Source organism: Mercenaria mercenaria, chromosome 2 (assembly GCF_021730395.1).
Source record: "Mercenaria mercenaria strain notata chromosome 2, MADL_Memer_1, whole genome shotgun sequence".
NCBI lineage: Eukaryota > Metazoa > Mollusca > Bivalvia > Venerida > Veneridae > Mercenaria > Mercenaria mercenaria.
Window position 1 is genome coordinate 47574497 of NC_069362.1, and position 27421 is coordinate 47601917.

Consider the following 27421-nt stretch of genomic DNA (forward strand, 5'->3'; position numbering starts at 1 on the left):
GCATGATAAAAATGCATTTTAAATTTCAAAAAAATCTGTTTAGGAGCAGCATGCTGTCTTTTATTGTCTTCGAAGCAAAAAGTACATCGTTTGCTTCGCTGGGAGCATTGTACATAGCTCTTCTTTTTCTGGAAATATTTTAGCTAGTTATATCTAAGTAGACTGTATAATTGTCCGACTTAATATGTTCAATGTAATTTAGCACACTGAAAAACGAAGTATTTTCTGATTATACCTTCAACTTGTTTTTTTTTTCTTGCAAACAGGTCTGACGTTTCCAGTGACTTATCTATGCCGGTCAAAACCATTTGGCAACCTTAGCCCCTGTGCCACAGATTTCTCTTGCTGCTAGTGACAACTACCGTATCGTGCATATGTTTAAGAATTAATATATCTCAAACAATTTTGTCGCGAGAGACAAAAATGATTTTATTCAAGAGCAAATCACTCTTTGAGATATATCATTTCGATTCAGACTTAGATGCACAACTGGCCGGCCTTGACTATATTCACCAAACGTTTGCAACAGTGACTTGTTGCATGATAACAACTTCCTGTTTTCTTTGAAAGAGTGCTATACTAAAGAAAGTGCTTCATTTATTTTATAATTTGTAAAATATGGTTCGCAAAAAAAATCTACCACAGAACAATTACTCTTGATATATCCATTGCATTAAACACTGAGCGATTTATTATTAAACTGACGATTAATTTAAATATTATAGTCAAATTTCAAAAATCAATACTGTCAAAAGTTTATCTTTCCTCTCCAAAAGAATCTTTCTACCATATTACCAATTTAATCGACTCAGATCTACGAAGACGTTTTAGTGGTGCTGCGCATATTTAGCAGACCAGTTTATTCGAATTTACTTATAAAAAGTATAAAAGTACATTAATCGAGTTTGATGTTGTGCCAACACTGCATTACGGTAAATCCAAGTTTAGAAACATAAATTTCTCCTTGTCTATTTGCATATTTGTTATCACTTTACTAATATCAAGATAAATTTTATTTTAATGAAAATATTCAAGAATGATGAATTCTGTCTCCCACTCTAAGACTATTTTCTCGGCGGAATGTAGTTTCTAGAAAATCGTAATACTCCCTGGTGTTTACAATTAAAATTTTTACTTGCAGCACTTGTTTTACCAGATAATGTTTACAGCATCGACAAGTCGTGTTTCATTTGTCCGATATGATACAAATCTATATATCTAGCTTTACACCTAAAAATAGGCCCTATGTTTTGCTTCCATGGTATATTTTAATTATATTTACTGACGCAAGTATGTGATTTGTTCTTTTTCTCTCACGCAGACACCTGTGATATTATTTCATTTGTGAATTATAATGTTTGATACCACGAAGAGTGTTCGATAATATTAACTAACACCGTGTCTGATTATTTGATATATTTTTGTTGAAGTGCAATATCTGTTTTAGTCAATTACTACAGTCATAATTTGTGAATGTTTATATATAGCCAGAAAAAATGTCTATCTATCTATCTCTCTTTCTCTCTACCTTTATATCTAAGTTTAAATTCCAAGACCGATAGATTAAAGCAAATTAACAAACTCGGTTTGAATGCAACAGTGAAATTATTCTAGTTTTTTTTCTAAAAATCTGATACCTCTCTTTTTGATTTTCTCTACCTTGGCCTCTGGTTATCAAATTTGAAAAAAAAATCTTTGATCTAGAATAAAAAGTGACAGCAAGAATTTAATCTGATTCATTATCTTATATAAGATTCTGGTTACATACAGAGCAACTGTATTTTTATCGAATTTTTATCATGATTTCAGCAAAAAAATAATGGTTTTGCAATAACAAATATCTACAAGAAAGTTTCTAAATAGCACTGTATGACCTAGTTATTTTTATAAATGCGGTACCGTGCGAACTGCTCAGTGGAAAGGTTGTCTGGTGGATAACTTTTTGTGTGTCCGTTGGATTTCTTTAAAATCTAGAAAAGCTGAATAGAACAAAACCAGTTGCCACATATTTCTTTTAAGTTTCAACAAAGCTGAATTATATCTCAGTTTGATGAAATTTTGTGCATTCCATTTTAGAGTAAGCGTTTCTTCATAATGTAATAAATAACACATTGCTTTTCGTCGGCAGTATTATTATCAGGTTTTGGAGAAACGCTGGTGTGACATTCTTGTAATGTTGTCAATATTTACTGTCCCACTCAAAGCAACATGATATTTATATACAGCCGTGTGCATCATTTCGGGTAGCATTTGAAGAAACGCTGTCAACGTAGCCGTTGTGATATACTCGTCATGTTGACAATATTTCACTGTCCCACTCAATATTTCACTGTCCCACTCAATATTTCACTGTCCCACTCAAAGCAGCATTATTTTTATACACAGCTGTGTGCTCTATTTCATCTAGCAAATTGAGAAACGCAATCATCGGAGGTGGGTTTAATATATTCCTTATGTTGACAATATTTCACTTTATTATATACCTATATCAATTCTGTAAAAAATCGGCTTGTATTTCACAATCAAATATGAACAGACAGACAAAAATTCCGTATTGTACCTTTTAAACTCCGTATTGTACCTTCCGTATTGTATGCTGCAGGACTATTTTCATAAATATGCATGACCCGACACATTTCTATAAATAGCGCACATAAAAACTTCACTAAGTTCCATTTAATATCGATAAACATTGAAGGTTTCGTTCAAGAACAAAACAAGAATCAAAATGGTAAAGGTATATAATAAAAGGGTCATTATAACAGTAGCTAGATCTGGGACTTTGTATTCGGCTCTCGTGGATTTTGCAAGGTCGGATCACACTCGGCGCTTGCGCGCCTCGTGAGATCCGATCTAGTAAAATCCACTCGAGCCGAATACTGCATCCCAGATCAATCTACTGTTATAATAACCCTATTGTCCCGCTCAAAGCAGCAGGATATTAATACACAACTGCGTGCACCATTTCGGCAAGCATTTGGAGAAACCCTGTCAACGGAGCAGGTGTGATATTCTCGTTGACAAAATTGACTGTACCACACAAAACAAAATGATATTTGCGTGCACCATTTCGGCAAGCATTTGGAGAAACGCTGTCAACCTCGTGTGTGTTATATAGCCTACTCGTCATGTTGACAAAATTTACTGTCCCACTCAATGCAAAATGGAGAAACGATATCGCCGGAGGTGGGTTTAGTATATTCCTCATGTTGATAATATTTACTGTCCCACACAACCAACATGCAGGATATTAATAAACAGTTGCGTGCACCATTTCAGATAGCAACTGGAGAAATGCTTTGAACGGAAGTGTGCTAAGTATATTCCTTATGTTGACAATATTTCACTGTGCCGCACAAAGTAGCAGGATTATTATATACAGTCCCGTGCACCATTTCGGTTAGCATTTAAAGAAACGCTGTCAATGGAACGGTCATGCTGACAAAATTTACTGTCCCACACAAAGCAGCAGGATATTTATACACCTCATCCGTTATCATTTGAAGAAACGCTTTTAATAATTCTGTTAATCTCTTCATGTTGACACTAATAAATGTCCTACTCAAAACAGTATGTATAGAATATTATAGTTGCGTGCACCATAGCGGCAAACCGGGCAAAGATATATCGCTAAAATACAACAAATGTCCGACACGAACAATTCTTAAACATTTAACTACATGTAGCAATCACTTACCTTTTCAAAAATTCTTTATGTTCAATCTGCCTTAGAAGGCCTGATCGCATCATAATACTTTGGAAGGATGGTCGGTCTATTGCCCATAACTTACATGCCATTAATGCTGAAAATGAGAGATAGAATTAAGTTCATGTGAACATGCCTTAGCAGTCACCTATACAAAGCAGCCACTTGCTATATGCATTCTTCCGATTTGTCATTTTATTCCTTTTCCACCTGTAAAAGTAGCATTATGCTTTTAGGTGCCTCTGACTGGATGCTTAATGCATGTTTGACATTATATAGATTATACTGATATGTACAAGCATATACATTAAAAGTAGAGTTGAAAGACATTTGAATATATTCGGTAGTCATGTATTACTTGTATGTACTAGTTGATACTATAATTCTTGTTAACGGCAAGACACTAGATTTAAAAGTAGATCTGGAATGTTTCAACACTTAAGAAGTCCGTATCTGGGTAGGAAATACTGAATAGGTAAAGGGAGGCAAATGCTAGAGTATTACAAATATTGTATCCAACATAGTTACCTACCTTTAACGCTGGCAGTCCTGGTACAATTATATAATATTGCAAGTTCCCCGAATACTTTCTCAGGACCCATGGTGCATAATTTGGAATTCCCTTTGGTGACTTCAACTTTGCCCTCTGAAAAAGATAAATATTCATTTGTTTGTCTGATTTATGTAAAACAGCAAAAACATTTTATATTTTGTTGCGTTCCCTCCAAAGTCACACGGACACAATTTTAGGTCGTATGGCATCGATAGAGGAAGACCCCCACCCCAGGTAGCCGTTCGGGCATTGCTTCAAGCATGGGCCGCCGCAAGTGTATAAACCATCAATCTTTCGAAGGTCAGCGGAATTGGTTCCTCACATGAAATAATTCTACACCTCAGGCAGGGTTTCGAACCCATAGCGGTGATGGACAAGTGATAACATAGCGGTGATGGACAAGTGATAACATAGCGGCGATGAACAAGTGATTGCAATTAATCGAACACAGAAGCCTTTCATTTTACACATTATCTAATATTTACGTTTTCGTTTATGTTAATGACGATTACCTTGCCCTAGATACCACTCATTGCGTATCACGGGATCGATTAAAACATCTACTTGCACTTAAGGTTGTGTGAAAAAAAACCCAACTATTTACCGCTTTTAAAGCGCAGTTGTTGGTTCTTACAAACGTGGTCTGACTGTATATTACCACACAAGAGACATATATCTTTGCTGCAATCCTTAACCAACATATTTATCTTTATCTCAACATACTGATGCTTGTGAAGAAATTAAAAGAGGCGTCTAAATTTCTAAATGTCCTGATAAAACATTATATACCTGCTTTAAATGGTTAAATGAAGTGAGTGATATTTGAAAGTAAGATAAATATCAATGAAAACTTTGAACATAAAAAAATATTAAAAATTTGAATGTTTTCATAAAAGTTTCTTCTCTGAATTTGATTTGTATGTTGTTTTTTTATAATCTTATATCAATATTTTCACTTCCGTCTGCTTTGACCTAATTCCTTCAAAATTCTGATTACTTTCTTTTTTGAGAATTTAGTATGTATTGCAAGAATGTAAAAAATGCTCTAATATCAACAAAAAGACTGGAACTATTTTATACATAATTTGATGGACAAAAAGTAGGAGATAAGTAATACAAGTACTATGCAAAAGTGGTAAAAAACAACGTGTATTTCACTCGAGATTTAACTTACATCAAATTTGCTGTACAGATACCAAAACATTAAATAGTAGTAATTAGAACCTGGCATATGAATTTTGTTTGAAAAAAAATTCTTTTTTGAAAGTCTTACATTTTTGATTTTATTACTCGTGTTTCGTTACTGCATCTGTTAAAAGCTACAGTGCTTCCATGTATTCCATTAAGACAATGGGGCCTACATTTATTGCTTCTTAAATTCTGTCTAAAAGTCCAGATATTTTAGGCAGGTACTTCTGTAATATCTAGGCATTAGTAGAAATGTTGTTTAATTACACACGAACTTTTCATCACCTTTTGACCGTTCGAGTGGAAACATGAAAATATTTCTGCTAACGTACTTGTAATGATGTTTAGTTACTTTTTACCGTATTGCAGAGCTTCCTTTTGCTTCCTTACCTCATGTTTTTATTTCGATGTAAATGAGATGTGAAACCAAAATTTGTAGTCCTGTTTGGCGATATATAACCTATACTGTGTTGATGCGCCGTAAAACCCAAATAAAAAAAATCCTTTTGCTATTATCTATATATATTTGCTAATTCAACACCTTTTTAAATGAACTCGTAGGATCGCTTATATTCGTAATACATCTACAAAACATGTGTCTTGATATGTATCAATAAAAATCAATTTTGAGAAGGCATTTAAAGTTGTAAAGGTTACAGCCACTTCTAGCTTCGCTGTTTCCAATGAAGTTGCAATTTTAGCAATTATATTGAATATGAATATCTCAGATAAACTTTAAAAAGTTCATACTGCAAAACTATAATTGTAATATTTAAGAAATAAATCTTTCGAACATTAATTTAACCAAACATTTTCATACAGGATATTTTGTTTTGTTTTGTTTTTTATACTATGGTTAATTATAAAAAGATAAAAATCAAACTTCAAAATGTTCTAACAATCTATTTTTTTCTGTTATCGGAAAGCAACTCACGACGAATAAATACGTCAAAAGAAGAATAGGTTGACACCGATAGTAAAGATGTTATACTATTTACAACCATTATATACATTTGCCCGGAGTTTAACATGTTTTGTTTGGCAAACTTCAGCACAAAACGGGTAGCTGGCATAAACAATTATTAAAAAGCAGATTTGCCAGCTTTGATCGTCGAAGATTCCCCGGCGAAATAAGTTTTCGTTCTATGACTGAATATTAGGTAGAACTGCTATAAGTTAAATATACTGAGTATGAACTCCATTTGAATAGCACAGTCAAATATATTTCATTTTCATCTGTTCTGATAAGCCTCTAAAATTATGCAATATTCCGTACAGTGTTCTTTATGACTTTATTTTTTCATTTAGTGGATTACAATATATTTTCGTGAGCTCAATGTTTGGTCACAAGATTCTACAAGTTTGCACAGAGATTTGACTGGCTAAAAACATGGTGTAGGGAAAGCATAAGATTCAGTTGGACAAAGACTGAATAGTGAAATTGTTTTATCTTGAATGTTAAGGAAAAATCGTAAATTGTGAAATTGATGAACAAATTTGTATATAGCTTTTGTGTAACATCCATAGGTTGGTCTTTGAACAAAACTTGGTTAGACCTATTGGTTATAGAAATACTATTTTAAGTGTGTATTACGTCATTCTAAAGCATGGATCATATCGCGACAGGCAGTTGTCGAACTATAAAGATTAATATCGGTAGCCGACTTAAAATATTATACAGGCTGTTATGACAATGTTTTGTGCAATAAAATAATTCTATTTCTGTTCCCATTAAGCAGCTAAGATATTGTTATAACCACAATGAATAGCATCAAAAACATCCTGGAACCTTAGTATTTAATTGGTGCTAAACTCTGAAATAGTATCGTTTAGATAAAAAAAAGCGCATCTGCTAGAAATGAACCGAAAACAAAATATTGAACGTGTAAATTAAGATTCGAATTGGAACGAACAACATCCTTTTACTATAAATGATGAAAATGATGGATGAAGGTGTCCAAGTTTCGTTGTTTCAAGCGTAATTATACTACTCCACCTTAGAGCGCTATGTTCAACGAAAATACAAAAATACTAGATTATAAATTTAAAGGTTCGAATTCTGGCATGTTTGCATTTAAATGTTACATTTCCCTTCAATCTCACTATACGCTGAAATCGTTTACAGAAGGACAAAAATAACGAAAAATGTTCCAGACGAACTAAAGAGGAATAGGTAAAGACAACCTGATGTTAAAAAGGAGATGCGATTTTTTCCAATCCAGTCATGATTCATCCATGTATACTAGTACCCGACGGCTCTACACTAACTGCGCCACATTTCCGACAAATAATAAGTTACTTCATTATATTCAAAAAATGGAACTGTCTGCACAATTACCTCTGTAGACTAGCTCCTAGACTATGTTATATCATTTTTTAAAATTTTTATTCTTAAAATAATATTGTGAATATAGCCAGCCTATACCCTACGTCCAATATCATACGCTTGATATATCCTTGAAAATAAACTCTACATTTTTTTGTTATTGTAAACATCAATATATACTATGCCCCAACGATATTTTGATGTTTACAAACACAACTATGAAAATAAAAATAAAGTTTTCTCTTTTTTAAAACGCTCGTCCAATCAGATCGCGTGTTACAACGCAGGTAGTAGACTCCAAGATGGCTTCAAGCAACTAAAACTACCGTGAAAGAAAAATATTTTGCTAGAAGATAGTCATTCTTTGGATCTGAATTAGGTAAACGGTGGAATTGTAGACCTTTCTTTTTTTACAAATTTAAGTGAATGATAGGTGTTACAGTAGCGATATGCCGTCAGAGTGCGTCCACGTCGCCGAAAAGACGATTCCGTATGTTCCACATTCTTTGGCAAATGGAAATGTAGCAGACTTTCTACCTTCTAATAAGTACTGACCTGATGATTTAGAGTTATAAATGGAATATTAAACTGTAAAATTCTCACTGCTTTATATTTTTGTTGTTCCCCACTCAAACTATCAAAAGAAGAAAAGAAAGAAAAAAAAATTTGAAAACCGTCTCAGTCACCGGTGATGGGAGGGAATTGAGCGCAAGTAATAAAAAGGGGCTAAATCCTTAGGAGATCTTCATCAAATATTGTATAGGACCATTCCATTGTACATGTTATGTCCTACCCCTTAGGTACAAGGTACCCAAAACGCGCTGTTCGGTAAGTGGAAATTTTTCATATTGAAACATTTGTTAATTTATCTTCCATAGTGCACCAGTCACATATTCTCGATGTGTTCTTATCGAAAAGATACTTCGCGTATTTTATGTTTTCGTTGACGGCGTGGGTAGTGCATTCCAACACCAAATTAAAATAAAAATGAGTTTTCCCAGATTCAATGCTATTTTATGACATAAATTGAATATAAATTAAATAAATCTATATACAAGAGGATGTTTTGGAAGCAAGAGGTTCAGATAATGCTCAAAATATAATATTGTTTACTTGTTTGTTTGTTTTTGGTTTAACGCCGTTTTTCAACAGTATTTCAGTCATGTAACGGCGGGCAGTTAACCTAACCAGTGTTCCTGGATTCTGTACCAGTACAAACCTGTTCTCCGCAAGTAACTGCCAACTTCCCCACATAAATCAGAGGTGGAGGACTAATGATTTCAGACACAATGTCGTTTATCAAATAGTCACGGAGAACATACGCCCCGCCCGAGGATCGAACTCACGATCCCGCGATCCGTAGACCAACGCTCTTACAAAATATAATATAGCGGGTGTGTATGTTCGAAATATCCACAATATGCAAAATTTTACGACTGGCCATGTATGATCTGATATAAATTGGAGAATATATGTCACATGTAAAACAAACAGATTTTCTTTTTCTTTTTTTATTTGTTAAAATATTTAGCCACATTTTGTTTATCAAATATATGCTGGAAGAGGTGAATCGTTGAATGTAGCTCTCCCCAGTGGCAAACTTTAAATTCTACTTGAAGTTAAGGTTTTAATACAGTAACTGCGAACACTTGCGTGGAAGGATGTTAGTTTTGTTTAACTTGAGGCTGTTTTCATTGAACATCTGCATGGAAACATTCTCATCAAATTTAATTAGAGGATATATCATTGAACACCTGCATGGAAACATGCTCATTATGTACAACTAGAGGACGTTTTCATCGAGCGCCTGCATCATTATTATCATACCAGATTTATATAGCGCCCTTTTCATGATAACACGTTTAAAGGCGCTTTACATATAGCAAACGCAGCCGCACAGAGCGCATCGAAACATGCTCACCATGTTTAACAAGAAAATGTTTTCATTGATCACCTGCATGGAAACATATGCTTGTCATGTTTAACTTGAGACGGTTTTCATTGTGCACCTGCATTTAAACTAACTAGAGACGGTTTTCATTGTGCACATGCATTTAAACTAACTTGAGAGGGTTTTCATTGTGCACCTGCATTTTAACTAACTGGAGACGGTTTTCACTGAGCACCTGCATTAAAACTAACTTGAGACGGTTTTCATTGAGCAGCTACAAGGAAACGAACTAGAGGATGCTTCTATTTGATATACATTAAATATCTTTCTAAAGTTTTCATTTATGGAAGATGCGCTGCATTTAAACTAACTGGAGACTGCACCTGCATTTAAACTAATTGGAGACGGTTTTCATTGTGCACCTGCATTAAAACTAACTGGAGACGGTTTTTATTGTGCACCTTCATTTTAACTAACTGGAGACGGTTTTCATTGAGCACCTGCATTAAAGCTAACTTGAGACGGTTTTCATTGAGCACTTGCATTAAAACTAACTGGAGACGGTTTTCATTGTGCACCTGCATTTTAACTAACTGGAGACGGTTTTCATTGAGCACCTGCATTAAAACTAACTTGAGACGGTTTTCATTGAGCACCTGCATTAAAACTAACTAGAGACGGTTTTCATTGTGCACCTGCATTAAAACTAACTAGAGACGGTTTTCGTTGTGCACCTGCATTAAAACTAACTAGAGACGGTTTTCGTTGAGCACCTGCATTTAAACTAACTAGAGACGGTTTTCGTTGTGCACCTGCATTTAAACTAACTAGAGACGGTTTTCGTTGTGCACCTGCATTCAAACTAACTTGAGACGGCTTTTGTTGTGCACCTGCATTTAAACTAACTAGAGACGTTTTTCATTGAGCACCTGCATTTAAACTAGAGACGGTTTTCATTGAGCACCTGCATTTAAAACTAACTTGAGACGGTTTTCATTGAGCACCTGCATTTAACCTAGAGACGGTTTTCATTGAGCATCTGCATTTAAAACTAACTAGAGACGGTTTTCATTGAGCACCTGCATTAAAACTAACTAGAGACGGTTTTCATTGAGCACCTGCATTTAAACTAACTAGAGACGGTTTTCATTGTGCACCTGCATTTAAACTAACTAGAAACGGTTTTCATTGTGCACCTGCATTTAAACTAACTTGAGCCGCTTTTCACTGTGCACCTGCATTTAAACTAACTAAAGACGGTTTTCATTGTGCACCTGCATTTTAACTAACTGGAGACGGTTTTCATTGAGCAGCTACAAGGAAACGAACTAGAGGATGCTTCTATTTGATATACATTAAATATCTTTCTTAAGTTTTCATTTCTGGAAGATGCGCTGCTACAGTAACAAATTATCAAAAATATTTGTTTTTGAAAGCTCGCTGCTCGGGCTCAACATGGCTCACTACACGTTATTTTTCCACTAGATGCTTTATTTCGTAGTTGATATTGTAGCTCATTAATCCGTTATTTTTGTGTATGTAATGCTTGCTTCATAACTGACCGATTTATCGTTAATCTGTTTGTAGCCATTATATATTACACGATGTCATAACATATTACCATCTTAATAGATGATACATTATCGCAGGTATATGTAGCAAGATAATAATGGAATGATAGCGGCATACATCTGTTAATCAAACATTTTCTTCTTCTAAGAGAAGTTCTAGTGTAATTTTGAGAAGCTTTGTCACCGCATATGATAAGTCAATATAAGCCTAACTCCTAACCACGTTATGCGTTATGGTTTTTAACAATTTTTCAGCTACCCCTCCTGTAAGTTACACGTTTTTAGAATGGAACAGCTGACGTGAGATAAATTGAGCCGCGCCATGAGAAAACCAACATAGTGCGTTTGCGACCAGCATGGATCCAGACCAGCCTGCGCATCCGCGCAGTCTGGTCAGGATCCATGCTGTTCGCTTTCAAAGCCTATTGCAATTAGAGAAACCGTTAGCGAACAGCATGGATCCTGACCAGACTGCGCGGATGCACTATGTTGGTTTTCTCATGGTGCGGCTCAAATTTATTTTCACTTTGATGCTACCTGATAACACCTTTCTTATATCATACCCATTTTTTAAAATTAAATAACTAATCTTAACACGTAATAAAATAATTATATGCAATTATATACACTGATGATATTTATTGTTGACAAAATTTTCTGTATCGGTTAATTTTCGTTAAAAGATAAAACAGAACTACATGTACCGAAAACGTTTTTAAGTGTTAAAACTTTACCTTTGTGCATTAGAAAGTTACGTCTTTTTTGCGATTGAACATGAAGAACAACTAGCCTAAACCCATTTTAATTATCTCCAGGTGTAAATTTTTATAAAAGGTACTATTTATTAACCAATAAGATAAAAGGAATGAACAGCCTGCAATATTTTTTTCCTGATTCTACTTCAAGAATCTATCGTAAATAGATAATGATTTATATAGAGTATTCTTTACACTCGGTATGTTTCGTTTATTTACCAATTTCTCGAATTACTGAACAATTTTTGTTATTTATTTCCAGGATTTTCCCAATTACTCAGGCACGCTGTGGTCTACCCATCAATCTGCAGCTGTTATCAGTTAAAGAAAAAACTAATTTATATAAAAATCCCTCCAGCTGAGTTTAAGGGAGGATCCCAAAAAAACGCTAGATTTTCTGCGAATCTGATCCCGACTGGTTGAAGTTTAAAGCGTGGGGTGCAAATTAATACAGCTGGGATAAAGCTTGATTTGAACGTGACAAATGTAAAACTTTCAAGTTCAGAATGTCAAACAATTACGAAAAGAGGTAACAGAAAGGTAAAGATAATACGTATACCGCACAAGGTCAGTGATGAGAACCAAAAAAAGGGCAAGGACAGTGTTCTCTCATACTGTCTACCTTTAACGAATTGTACTTTGGCCACTACTTATAATTTGCCTTGAAGTTCACTTTTTAACATATTATATATTTTTACAGGATTTCTTAATACTTGTTCAATTCAACACGAAATTTTGCTGGGTCCTGGGTTAAAGTCAAAACTTGAAGGAAAATATATAATTATTATGAAGACCTATTTCTAATGTCAAGTAAAAAAACACTTATTGAATGGAAAATAAAACGGGACCTCGGGAAATAGTTTTGACTATTGACCGACAAGTCATTCAATAAATGTATACTAATAACTCTACCCAATTCTTTCGTATACTAAGTTGCTTACCTTCCATGACGTATACTAAGGACCCTACATCGCCCTCTTTGATTATCAAACTGTTTTTGGAAAAGTCGACTGGATGCATACATTCTACAATGTCGTGGATTTGGCTGAGTTCAAGATTCTTCATGAAATCATTGTCTAGTATGGCTCTTTTGATTAGTTCTTTTGAACTGAAAATACAAGAGAAATATTTGTTGATACTTTAGCTTTAACTATCGATTTAAAGATGATTTCACTTCAGTTTTACGCAAATCGGTTTGTCCATCCCAAGAGAACAATCGGTATGACAACTATCCAAAAGGTGGTTTGATCTGCAAACAAGTTGAAGAATAACAAGTGAGTATATAACCGTTTGGATTGTCAATGAACAGTGGGTGGGCAATAGCAAAGCCAAACAATGTCGGTCTTCCTTCAAAATATATATGCATTGCTTCACCGCCGGAATCATTTGATAAAAGCGAAATGTTATGGTAACGGATCCGTATTGACATTCGACAAATTACCTATTCTCCTTATGCGATTTTGGCATTCTCCGTTTAATACTGAAAGCCAGGTGCGTGTTAACTACATTTAAGTCCGAAGAATGCCGAATCGCTTACCGAGAGTATGTTATCATACGGAAATTGAAAAATGCCATTACGTGTCCGTCACATTAAGAACTCTATAATATATACATGTATACATAAAGTTTATAAATGTACAATTAAATGAACATTGCTATTATGGAAATCGCTATAGTTATACTGCTATTTTCATATTATTATATATTTAAACAAAAAATAACATGACAAAACAATTTGAATAGTGTATATACAAGTACACAATACACTTCCCCAGCATTCCTTTACAATAATCGCATGTTTACGATACACTGCAATATGTATTATCTTCAGCTACCCGTTAATATGGTCAAAACTCCTTTAAAGCGATGGCTAAAATATTACTTTTTTCATTCCATACCATATTCAGTTTAATGTACATTTACTTCAGTATCAAACTATTTCAAGAAATGCTCTACATCCCAATTACGTTGTACACTTAAATAGCTAGTACACTTAGCAAAATAATGCTACGCACTTCAGATAACAAGAAATATTTAGAAAAAGATGGCATTTGAATTTCTAGTGCATATATGCAAAGTACACCATTTCAGCAAGAAAACATCATTACACTTGAGCCTGTAGCCTGCCGAAACAACCATAGGTAAATTATACCAACCGGCAATTTCCTACGAAATTACGCACATCCGCTAAATAAGTCTTTAAAAAAATAAGCAAAATTCTAGAGAAAACGAAGAAAACAATCAGTCGAATTTAAGATTTTTTTGTTACAACAACTAGCCAAAATTTCAAGATTAGAGAAACTAAGTTTAACAACTTTGAAATGAAGCCATTTCGCTGACAGCTCTTGAAGCAAGTTCAAACAGGTTCAATCAAGACTTCTGAAGTTAAGACAGAACGAACTACAATAACTGAAAACGATTTGGCTCACTGTAAATATTCCTTGTAAAAATGAATTAACATGTTTTCCATTATGGCTTTATGTGCATTCAATTTCTGCATTTAGATACTTAAATAATAAGTATTTTACTTACAATATTCTCAACTAACCAAATCACAGGATTTTGGTAGTTTTTTTCACATTCCTAAAAATGTATTTATTTGTATTGTTTTTGGCATGTTGTATTATCTGCTTAAGCATGTTAACATAAGGGGGCCTCCGTGGCCGAGTGGTTAAGGTCCATGACTTCAAATCACTTGCCCCTCATCGATGTGGGTTCGAGCCTCACTCGGGGCGTTGAATTCTTCATGTGAGGAAGCCATCCAGCTGGCTTACGGAAGGTCTGCGGTTCTACCCAGGTGCCCGCTCGTGATGAAATAATGCACGGAGGGGCACCTGGGGTCTTCCTCCACCATTAAAGCTGGAAAGTCGCCATATGACCTATCATGTGTCGGTGCGACGTTAAATCCAAAAAAAAAATGTTAACATAAGGTAGGCAGCGAGAGTATAAATAATCTTTCCTTTACAAAATGGAACTGAGGAGGACTGGTCCAGAATTTGTTGTTTTCCAGTGAACATGGCCATTTATTATTTTATAAATAAGAAGTTTCTATCTAAATATAGTTTGGTTGATAAATCCCGAAAAAACAACGATCTCAGTTTGACTCAAGCGGCAGAAATTAGAAACATTTTTTTTCATCGTAAATATATAATCCAAAACATTTGTTAACAATCATTATTCAAACAATTCACGCAAATAATAGTGGGACTTATTGTCTTTTTAAAAAATATGTTTCCTTTCTGTTTCATCTTTAGCAACAGTTAATACGTTAAACTTGACACACTTAATTGGAAAAGCAAGGTAATAGACAAGCCACTAGACTGATAATAAATATATTTCTCTATTTTTTCCCCTTTTCTGTTGAATTCAATTTCATAGAGACAAGGGCCAGTCTATTTTAGAGATTTTCGCAGAGGAATAATGTTAAAATATGATATTGGACATAGGATATAGACTGGCTCCGTTCACTATATTCAATCATAAAAATGTAAAAAGATATATCATAGTCTAGGAGCTAGTCTACCAAGGTAACAATGATGCTCAAAACACATTACTTTGGGCATATAACATTCAGTCTAAACCAGCTGTCACTTAGACTAGTTCCTAGACTATGATATACCTTCTTTTTACATTTTTATGGTTTAGTATAGTGACTGTGCCAGTCTATATCCTTGTCCAATATCATATGATAATTTTAACATCATTCCTCTGTGCAAATCTCTAAAATAGATTGGCTTTTGTCTCTGTGAAATGGAATTAGACAAAAAGGGGAAACATGTAAAAAAATAGCTTTATTATCAGTCTAGTGGCTAGTCTAGCTGTCACTTTAAGTGATGATACCACAATCTTTGAAAAAGAACAATAACCTAAAAGACGATTATACATGTAAACTCTGCAGATCAGCCACCAGAAACATGACTGTTATATTGCCATTATATACAATAATAGCCATTAGACGACTTGCAACTGCTCGCACAAACAACGAAATTTCTTAAAGGGCAAACAATGCATCTCGTGGACAAAACATTATTACAGGAAGTGATTGATATTGGACTACCCAATGAGCTGCGTACGTTTTTTCATGTAACTTGACGCAATGTAGTGATATCACTGGCTAAAGTCGGATGTGTGCAAAAGGTGCATGAATCAGAGGTGTTGATCGAAGAGGGACAACCTCATTCGTGTACGTACGAGCGGCCTCAACCTCCGTACTTCGTACTTTATTACCGTGAATATCTTCCACATACAATGTATGAGTACACCTGGCATTAGACTAGCCACTAGACTGATAATAAATATATTTCTACATTTTCCCCATTTTGTCTTATTCCATTTCATAGAGACAACAGCCAGTCTATTTTAGAGATTTTCACACAGGAATGATGTTAAAATTGTCAATGATATTGGACATAGGATATAGACTGGCTCAGTTCACTACATTCAATCATAATAGTGTAATATATATACATATATAATAATAATAAATATATATATATATATCATAGTCTAGGAGCTAGTCTAACCTGGCCTAGTTTACGATTCATTCATCAGCTCAAGTGAATAAAACAGTGAGTTGAAAAGTTCAAAATCATTATGAGGTGCAATACACTTCTTAACTGAATAACCTCGTCAACATTCCCCATTCATCAACTGTTATTATATATTTATATATTTATATTTCAGTATTTGGGATATTGCATACAATGTAGCAATACGGGCTCTTAAGATGTAGTAAACAGTTTACATCACTTTTAAATATTTGCAGCACCGGCCACCTGTGAAATGAGCTTTGGGTGTTATTAGCTTTTTATTTCTTAACTAACCTTTTCTTGGCAAGTACAAATAGTTCAAATTCGAGTATGACATATTTTTCACAACAGGTCCCAGAGGAAATATATTGACAAGAAAGATAAGCCCTTAAAGAGACCAAGCACAAATAAGTGGGGTTTTGAATTTTCAGTTCTTTTAAGGTAATTGCCTAGTTTCATGGCACTTTCTAGGCCATTAAAAAGCTCAGATTAATGCCAGCCTCTCGGTTTTTACACATCATATTGTTTTTTAATCTATCCTAATATAATAGTAGTAATGTGATAGAATTAGTCTCCTTTAATTCTTTAATAGAATGGTCTTGCATATGAGTTTTTGTTAATTAGATTATAATTGTATAAAGTACATGTCTGCAAGAATAAGCCGTAAATAAAGATATATAAATAAATAATATTTTGTGTTTCATGACGGTAATTATAAATTTTTTCCATGGGAAAAGAGAAATGTTACTATCTACTTTATTACATGTTTGTTAACAAATTGAAACTGACATTTAGGCAGGTACAAACCTCAATGTATCAACTAAAGATCATATTGTATTATGCCTGTGATATTTTGTAAATGCTGTTGCGTCTGCACCAAATTCTTCTGTTTCTGAGTAAAAACAAGAAGTTCAGGCCCCAATTTCACGAAAAAACTTAAGTAATTGCTTAGCTAAGTCTGTTATTTCAAATGCTTGTTTTTGCCCTTTATGCGTCTTCAATGTTGACTTTTTCATCTAGATCAGACCGGAACATGACTATTTCATAGATCAAAACACAACAATTCTGAATTTTACAGAAAATGAAGTATAAAAGTAAGAACTATACTTAAGCAAATACTTAAGTTCGTTATATTGTGCTTAAATAGAAATATCATTTTTGCGTGACTGAAATAAGTACTGCAGACAAATACTACTAACCATAGTATAATTTAGCTATAAATGCATTGTTATAGAAAAAATCAACATAAAATGACTATAACTTAAGCAATAGCACAATTTTAAAATAACAGACTTAACTAAGTAATTACTTAAGTTTTTTCGTGAAACTGGGGCCAGTTCTGTTTCATCTATACAGGAAAATGCATTTTAACTTACCGTTGCGGCTTTTTATGCCTTTTCAACTTGTGACAATCACGTACTCTTGTTTTACACGATTCGGCTGAGATAGCTTGACGTTTCTGTCTTTCATTGAACCTAGACTGAACAGCAGCGTTTATTGAAACTTTCACAGCGGATTTGTATTTTTCCAATTCATTACGCAATGACTGGATAAGTTCATCCTTTTCGTCTAATTCCTTCTCTAATTCATCAATTAAGTCATCCCTTTGTCTAACCTCCTCTATCTTTCCTGATAACGCTATTTGAAGATCTCTTAGGGTCGCCATTTTGTGTTCCAACGATATATACATTTATTAACAAAAGATCCTACCATCTTAATAACCATGAAGTGTTTACCTCCTTCAAACAAAATTGCACTTTTCTCATCTTATACAAGTTGAACTTAAAATGTGGTAATATTTGAAAGAACAAAATAATCCACAAAGTCGTTTCTTTGCTCAAAAGATGTAAGGTCATATAATTAAGTCTTTAACAAAGCTATTTATTCGCCATATATGAGACACTTTCTAATATAAAAAGTTCATTACTACTGCAAGTATCTGATTTACATATTTCCATGTAATATATCTTTAATTGGTCAAATTTTCAATTTTAATTCACATCTTATTTTTTTCTAAATAATAACTTGCAAATGCATCCCTAGATAAACACAGTCTAAATACGAAATCATCTCTATACAGACACAATGTAAATACAACATAAACAATTTAATATAATGTATTATACTCCCTCGATATGTCCACAGTTTATTAATTATTTCCGCTGAGGGGAAGAAGATAACTATTTTTTATTCAAAATAGGTTAAGAGATATACGATATCTCGCCTAGTGCACACTATTTTAAACACAAAAAAAGTCTTATATTCTTGGAAAATGCACGAGTAATGCAGTTGAATATAATGTGTCTGCATGCTTCTGAATGATCTATAAACATTATCTCAAGAAAACAAAACTCAAGCTGATAGATTAAGATTTACACCCTTGATTTTTATTAGAGTAATTGACATTATCGTATGTTATAATCGTGTTTTACGGAAATGTCTAAATTAAAGTTTGCCACAATGTTGTGTATGTACAAAAATACGTAAACAATTAAAAATTGATTTTTTTTTAATTATATATAAAAACTTTATGCATATCAACACACTGATACGAATTTCTTTGAATATACCAGTCCGTACGTCTACGCTCAAGTGGCAATCCACAGGTACCTTTTCTAATTCATGTTAAACTGGTTCTTCATGATATTTATTTAAATAAGGATTCCCATGAATTAGCATTAATAAATGCTTGAATCAAATTTCCTAGCACCTTAGTGACACTAATCTGGGATATCGAAAGTTCAGTCAAAAACGGGAGCGGTCATCCAAGCTTATAGATTTAACTCAAATTTGCGAGAAAGTAAACTGTTTTCAGATATTTCTTTCTCCACCATTCATTGTTTACGTCTAGCCTCCATCTTCAGAAGAATAAATATCATTTAGGCCAGTCATTTGTAGATAATACGTGACAGGTCTCACTGGAGGTGCTACTTAAGTCATTTTCGCCTCAAATTTTAGTGTCATAAAACCAATTTTAAATAAACGACTGAATAGCAGTCTAAAATGTCATACGAAGAAGTGCTATGTACATGTAATATATTCGATCTTCTTCAAAAATCGCCTGCCATTTCTCAAAATTCTTTCGTTGAATGTTTTCTCGCACTGGCTACATACAACGCATTTAAACGTAATATTCATAACTATATAATTATATATAATTATAACTGACATGGGCAGATAACTGAATTAATGGACAGTTTCTAACTACTTAAATCATGCTATTAAATGTATGATAAGCCATATCAGCTGTTCAATATTTTCTTCTTGAAGCTAACTATTTTATGCTTTAACAAATGATTTATAGATGAATTACTGAATTACACATATTCAATATGTTAATAAATAATCATTAAAAAGGCTTAGTCACCCCACCGACCCCCATCCCTTACCTTTCCTCTCGCTTACCCTACTTTTCACAAAAGGTCTTTATTAACAAATATCTGATACAAAAATACATTTAGGATTACGTTTTGATACTTAGAAAACACTGATACGGTTGAAAGCAATTGTTATTTTAAACAAAAGGCTAATCGAGTATCTGTAAGATGGTGTTGATGCCGCGCGAACCTACATGTAAAGTTAAATGCCGTCGATTCTGAGAACCCCAGCTTAAAGGAAAGCCAAACTATTTGCTTGATGATAGTTTTTGTTGTTATTATTTTCCCCTCTTCAAAATGCTCAGACAAAATTGATAGTTCTCACGTTTTACACGGAGCATAAATCTTGTGGTAAATTCAATTATACGAGATAACGGGAGGTTGTCCGCAGATTAAAGCTATAATTTTTTGGAATACTTCAAAGGGTTACAGTAATAGAAACTTGTTCATAATTTCTATATGTCAATTAGATTTGTTTAAATGAAATGAAAACGTCGCTGCATTATAAGTGCTTAAATTACGAATTTAACGTTGAATAATATTTTGTGCTCGATTATGAATATCTAATCACTATCTAGTCCCTACCCAGAATGCAAAGTCTTCATCATTTGGTTAGAAAACTTAAGACAAAATGGGAAACGGACATTCTATGGTTCGCCTTTAACAACATCTAATACAGCCAAACTTGCTCGAGTGACCACGTCTATTGAAGGGCCACATTAAGAGATCATTTTTTCAGTCCCTTAATGTGTTATTAAAGAAACAATATGTTGTACAAGTTAAAGCATAGCAAAAGTTCCTTCTAGGGCATATCTATATAAATATAAAATGACCATCTTGTAAAATTTTGGTTGCAATGTCTGTTTTATACTGCCAAAAAATTTCAAGTAAGTATTTACGCTAGTTATTTAACATAAATTGTTAAATCCAACAACAAATTAAATCTGTTACCACTTTCAGTAAAGTAAATACGGCAATAAGACATTGACCCGGTCAATCCATTACGATTCGATGCGTGAATTTGTTGCGCATAATTAGAGGGTCGAAATGGGGTTTGTTTTCCAATATTAACTATGCAATTCAAGGTAACGATAATATTTAGTTGTTTACATTTAAATTTGCTGATATATGTCTATCTGGTCGACTGAATGTATGTTATGTTTTTCAAGAATGGAGGAAATAACATCCTCGGGTTTAGTAATATGTAATCCACGGAACGCGTTCAGTCAGAGTCGTCTCAATTAAGAAAGAATAGTCTAACTTCAGAGGTTATTTCTAAGGTCACGGAGTTTTACTGGCCCATGTAATGACAACAACTTTCGGAATCAGTAGCTCAGTCAAGTGTGACTTATTGAACTATAATATTCCTTCTCAAGAGAAGGAATAATTAATTAAGATACCATTTGTGTTAAGGGACAATTATTTTGCCCTTCCCTTGGATGGTCTCTCAATACAACTTGTACTTGAGAGCCAATGACCACAGTGCGCCTATTTGAAAGTTTATAACTGAGTGACAGCGTAACCAAAAGAAGTGCATGATGATTTTTTAACGTCAAGGTGTCTTAGACTTAGAACAGGAAGTATAAAGTTAAGGTAAACTTATTTCTTATGGCTAGCATATCAATTCTTTACTAGAAGCAGTGACTATTTTTATAACGTCCATATTTTCAAGATCATGCTATTTCATACAAATTTTCTTTTCATCCTTATCTCTAGAGAGCATAAAAGAACATACTTAGAAATAAAGTCTTGTAGTTCGCATTTTATATAAAAGACAGATGCACATGATCAAAACATTATGTTTATGGTCATAAAAGTCGATATGAAAACAAAGATGTCGTTTATAAGCCTTGTGTCCGGAAGTGCAGGAGAACATCTAAGACCTGTATTAAATTTCTACGGGTGAATTAATCGATTGCTATTAAAAACGCTACATTATACAAGAGTATTTTACAGGGTGCAGGTGAAGATAGGAGAATCCAGCTAGAAAATAACTGCGTAACGAGGTTTTGCTCCTCAATCAGTGATGGAATTCTTTTCTTAGATGTAATTGTCAACAAAAAATAGTTGAATTAAAAGCAAACGAATGACTTTCTTTACAGTACTATTTCTTACTGTCCAGTATTTAAACAAAGCGCGGCAAGCACGCCCGTAAAGACGTCATGCCGTTTCAAAGGCAATGAACATCTTCGTTCCGGTTCTGTTTTATCATCTGCAGCGTAACGTTATGTAGTTTTCGGAAAAGAACGTTTTATGAATAGAGAAATATGCCACTAGGAACACACAGGAACTACCCAGGTATTTACCCGATTTTACTATACAAAAATAAAGACAAAACAAAAAAAAAGAGAAAAAAAATTATACCTAGCTCTTAGGTACCTTGTTTGAGGTAACGCGACAAAGTCTCGTTCCCGCTGAACAGTTACCCTCGAGCCCCTTCAACCGGTGTAATATTCGTCCTAAGAAGCAACATTCACAAGTATAATCGGATAAATGTAGTATCAGTACGTGTATTGATATCTGAAAATTCAGATTACTTTTTTTTAAGATTCCATGCTGTGGAATGTAGAAGCTTGTGTGATTTATGAATGGACGTGTCGAAAACTCGTACTTGAGGAATTACAGACATTGAATGTTGAAAGAAGCTTTTAGGTTTTCTTAGCAACACTGAATTTCTACGGTTTAACCACTGGAAAAAAAGGGAATGAAAGATAAAGTTGTTAAACGTCTCAATGTGTTTTGTTAAAGTGTTCTTCTTAGCTCCCTGACGGACAAACAAATCAGGAAAAGCAACAAAAAAAAAACAACAAGGTATCAGTGTATGCAATGTTGAAAGAAATAAGCAAATTCGGAATAAATTGAGGAAGTCATAGCTATATTTCAGCTTTTGTTATAAATCTTATCAAACATTCGGAAACTTAAAGTAAGCCGTTGTTTAACAACTCTGAAATAAAGCCATTTCGTTGACGGCTTTTGAACGAAGTTCTAACAAAAATCAGTCAACACTTCTGTAATTAAGCAAGAAGAAAATACTAGTCCTGAAAGAGAAAGTTTAGCATGTTATATAATACTCACTGAAGAAAGATTCTGCGTTAGAAGTGGAATAGAAACAAGTTTGTAAAGATAAATACACGTTCAGTTTAAACTTAAATAAGTCTAAAATCAAAGCAAAAGTTCTTGACTGCGACTTTAATTTTATATGGATGTATTTATGTATTTATTTGTTTTATCAAATGTATGACGTCACTGAAGTGAAATAAAGGCATTACATAATGTTTGGTATTCAAGAGTATTACAATATTTTTTAATTCTCGCATTCTTTTATATTTCGAGTCATACTACACAGTGCGAGAATGCAGATTTTGTCTTGCAAAAAAGACACTTAATGATGTTTCTTTTCTAACAATATATTATGTGTTTTAGAATGACATGAGCCACGCCATGAGAAAACCAACATAGTGCGTTTGCGACCATCATGGAGCCAGACCAGCCTGCGCATCCGCGCAGTCTGGTCAGGATCCATGCTGTTCGCTTTCAAAGCCTATTGCAATTAGAAAAACTGATAGCGAACAGCATGGATCCTGATCAGACTGCGCGAATGCGCAGGCTGGTCTGGATCCATGCTGGTCGCAAACGCACTATGTTGGTTTTCTCATGTCGCGGCTCATATCATGTTTTACTGCTATTCTTCAGGTAACACATTTACGTCAAAATGGATTTCTTACGAGATGGCAGTTCTTTGTCTAATCTATTTATCAGCGACTAGAAGAATGGCTGCGAATGGCCCTCATATATATTATATATAATTAGATACAATTATTACATACTGTATATATATGACTGACCATTATCATGTCAGCGCTATCGATGAGCTGTATTCGAGGCAAACAAAACATCTGCGGTCATCATAATATCATCAGACGGAGTGGTGAATATATAGGCAACTAATGACGTTTCGCTTACAAACGAGTACCAAACCGAATACACCGATGCCTTCGACCTAAATTCAGAGGTCAAACTGAGGACTTGCAAAACAGAAATGAGCCACGCCATGAGAAAACCAACATACTGGTTTCTCGGTTTGCAATAGGCTATGAAAGCGACCAGCATGGATGCTAACCAGACTGCGCGGATGCGCAGGCTGGTCTGGAGCCATGCTGGTCGCAAATGCAGTATGCTGGTTTTCTCATGGTGCGGCTCAAATGAGATAGATTGGGGTTAGGGGAAAACGGCAAATTGGGACATTCTCAGACGAGCTCGTATGCATCTCTGTGTCTCGCACAAAATCTCAAATATATAACAGCTTGGACTATGATACGTTAAATCTAAATTTAAAAGTTTGAATTCATTATTGGTTGCAAAGACGCCTGCAATATATTTAACCAATTGCACAAACATTTCATATTTATTCACAAGTTGGGATAAACTTGATTGTTACTATGTACTAGATCTAAGACATAATTATTTTTCAGAATGCCCTAAATATGCTGCGAAACTCATCACCTGTACAATATATGAAAGTTTATAACTTGTATGTCTAGGATATTTTTTCAATACATTCTGATTTCAACAATTTAAAGAGATAATGCATTTTACTGCTGTATTACCGTCTTCTTTGAAAATATCTTTCAACTTGTAGAAATTGTTACATATCGAGATAAAGAATATTTTCATTCTCGGATAATCGAATGTGTGACGGTCTGCATTTCCCAAATTGGAAAGCCGTTCATTTTAGCGTGGCAAATCTAATATTATTTTCTATTCCTTATTGCATCATTTAACGCCAACTAACTCTTATTAACGCTAATTACCAAGGAGTTGAGTTCATTTATATTGGACAGTCCTGCATGGGCAAAGCAATATTACCGACGACGTTCCAGGCTATATGGATAAAGAGAACCAGTACTGAGAGCTTAGAATTTCTAAAAAAAAAACAGTATTCAGATACGTTAGGAAATTTAATTATTTATAAATACTTTGCTGCATGCATTTTACGGAGCTCGTTTATCAGTACAGAAGTTTTAAAATTTCTCTCTTCTACAAATTTGCTCCATGAGGGGTCCCGGGACACAATGTTTCATGATGGTATAAACATCATTTTGAGGATATGTTGAGATAGAGTAGTGCCTACTTTGCTGTTACAGTTACAAATAGACACTGACATTTACATGGAAACAAATCTTGATGCTTACTATGTACAATCATACTGCAGTAGTGTATGTAGCATTATGCATTTAGTCCAAAGGTTGTTTATATTATGTACAATATTCTTTCAAACTTTAGTATATTTGATTGTTTTTGTTTTTGTTGTGTTTAACATCGCACCGACATAACTATGGTCATATGGAGACTTTTCAGCTTTGACAGTGGAAGAAGATCACAGGTCCCCCACCCCCACCCCGTGCATAATTTCAATGCGTGCGTACACCTTGGTAGAACCACCGACCATCCATGAGCCAGCTTGCTCGCTGCCTCACATGAGTATTCTGTATAAATAATTCACAAAATAAGAAGATTTACAGCACAAAGTTAAAAAGAAGGACAATGACCTTCAACACTGGAACAAATAATTCAACCTGAATGTGCTTTACACATGAAGTAACAACGTTTCTAAAACATCAATTACAGGAATAATTGTGGTTTGCCTTTATAGAAACAAACGTACTTACCGTGGCGGCTTTTTATGCCGTTTCAATTTGTGATAATCATGTACTCTTGCTTTACATGATTCGGCTGAGATAGCTTGACGTTTCTGTCTTTCATTGAACCTAGACTGAACAGCAGCGTTTATTGAAACTTTCACAGCTGATTTGTATTTTTCCAGTTCATTACGTAATGATTGAATAAGTTCATCCTTTTCGTCTAATTCTTTCTCTAGTTCGTCTATTAGCTCATCCCTTTGTCTAACCTCCTCTATTTTCCTTCTTAATGCAAATTGAAGATCCCTTAATGTTGCCATTATGTTTTCAACAGAGATATGCATTTAGTAACGAATAATTATTATTCCACTTCTATTACTTCTAGATTTTCCAGTTGCTCATTGACACAGAACTGCTTGTTTTAATATCATACCGGTATTCCCTTTGAATATAACTTAGAATGTGGTTAAAATTTAAATATCTAACTTATCCACAGATTGGTGTTTTTGCTTCTCATGATAGTTATGTTTAAATCATTTTTAATTTACGAAGCTATTTTATCGTTATAAAGGTACAAGATTTCATCATTACATCCACATTGTACTTATGCACTGATTCAACACCACCATGAATATATATATCTTTGAAAAAATTTTAAGATTTAAAAATCTTACAGAAGCGCATTTCAAAATTTTCAACAGCCGTTTTCTTTCATAAACAAAAACGTGCATAGTCATCTATTTGCACACTACATACACATTTTTAAAGTATGCGATTCACTTGATATGTCCACGATATATTAATAATTTCCGCTGAGGAGAAATAAAGAAAGATGTATCTATTTCAAGTAGGTTAAGACACATCCGTTATCTTGCCTGCGATATTTTAGCTGGTGCATACTATTTTAAATGCAAGCATATTCTTGGAAGTGGCACGAGTAATAAAATTGAATAACGAGTGTGCATGCATCGGAATCTACTACAAAACTTATCTCAAGAAAACCAAACTCAAGGCGATAGATTAAAGTTTACTCCCTTCCAGTTTTTATGAGAGTAATTGACATTATCATATTTTATAATCATAGTTAACGCTAATTCATCCAGAAAAGTTTTACACAATGATGTGTTTGATTAGCAAACTCGTGAACGTTTAAAGGAATCCTTAAGTCAGTTTATAAAGAAACAATTTTACGTCGTAACATGCATATTACCCGATATTTTTAACCTAACGTATTTTAATTACCACGGAATATTAATTTCCATGGTGACACCGGTCATACTATTCCAAATATATTTACGTCTGGTCTGTAAGTCTACGCTATATTTCCCCAAATAGTTATCACCTGTGATAAATAGATACTGTATCTCTCATTAGATATTATCAGATAATGGCAAGGGTACCTATCATTTAGGTGGAAGAAGCTGTAATTGGCATCAGCAGAAAATTGAATTAATTGACAGTCTACGAACAACATCGATTACGCTATTAAGGTTTATGATAAGCCATATCAGCTGTGCATATACCCTCAGAAATCTTTAGTTCATGCTAAAGCGGACGCCTCATACATGGAGTAACAATTTAAATATGCACATATATTATATTAAATAACATTATAATAAGCTCAAAACACGACTGGCAAAATAGATTGCAAAGCTCATAAAACTGAACCATCAATTTCAAGTAAAATTGCTACGTCTCAATATTATTGTCTTCAATAAAATTAATACTAATTGAACATTAAAAAGAAAATTGGTACATACAATGTCACGTACACAGAACCTAAATAATCTGATTCGCTATTTTTTCTCAATATCTCAGACTGCGAATTGTTGAAATCACAGACGTAAGAGAGTAGCAGATTCTTGGCAGGAATATGAATATGTAAC

At 34.0% G+C, this 27421-nt stretch overlaps 1 protein-coding gene across 6 annotated transcripts in view; it reads right to left on the reverse strand.

Moving 5' to 3' along the window:
* The window catches only part of LOC123563923 (cGMP-dependent protein kinase 1-like), a 179061-nt gene that overhangs the window by 41461 nt on the left and 110179 nt on the right, over window positions 1-27421 (reverse strand). For 4 of the 6 annotated variants that reach the window (XM_045357092.2, XM_045357091.2, XM_053536520.1 and 1 more), the window contains 3 exons: window positions 12932-13098; window positions 4239-4352; window positions 3698-3803 (listed from right to left, as the gene is read on the reverse strand). In XM_045357092.2, coding sequence (XP_045213027.1) covers window positions 3698-3803; window positions 4239-4352; window positions 12932-13098 — 387 coding nt within the window. Of the gene's footprint in view, window positions 1-3697; window positions 3804-4238; window positions 4353-12931; window positions 13099-17895; window positions 18583-25565; window positions 26577-27421 lie in introns of those variants that run through there. The other 2 variants (XM_045357089.2, XM_045357088.2) reach the window with 2 other exon arrangements.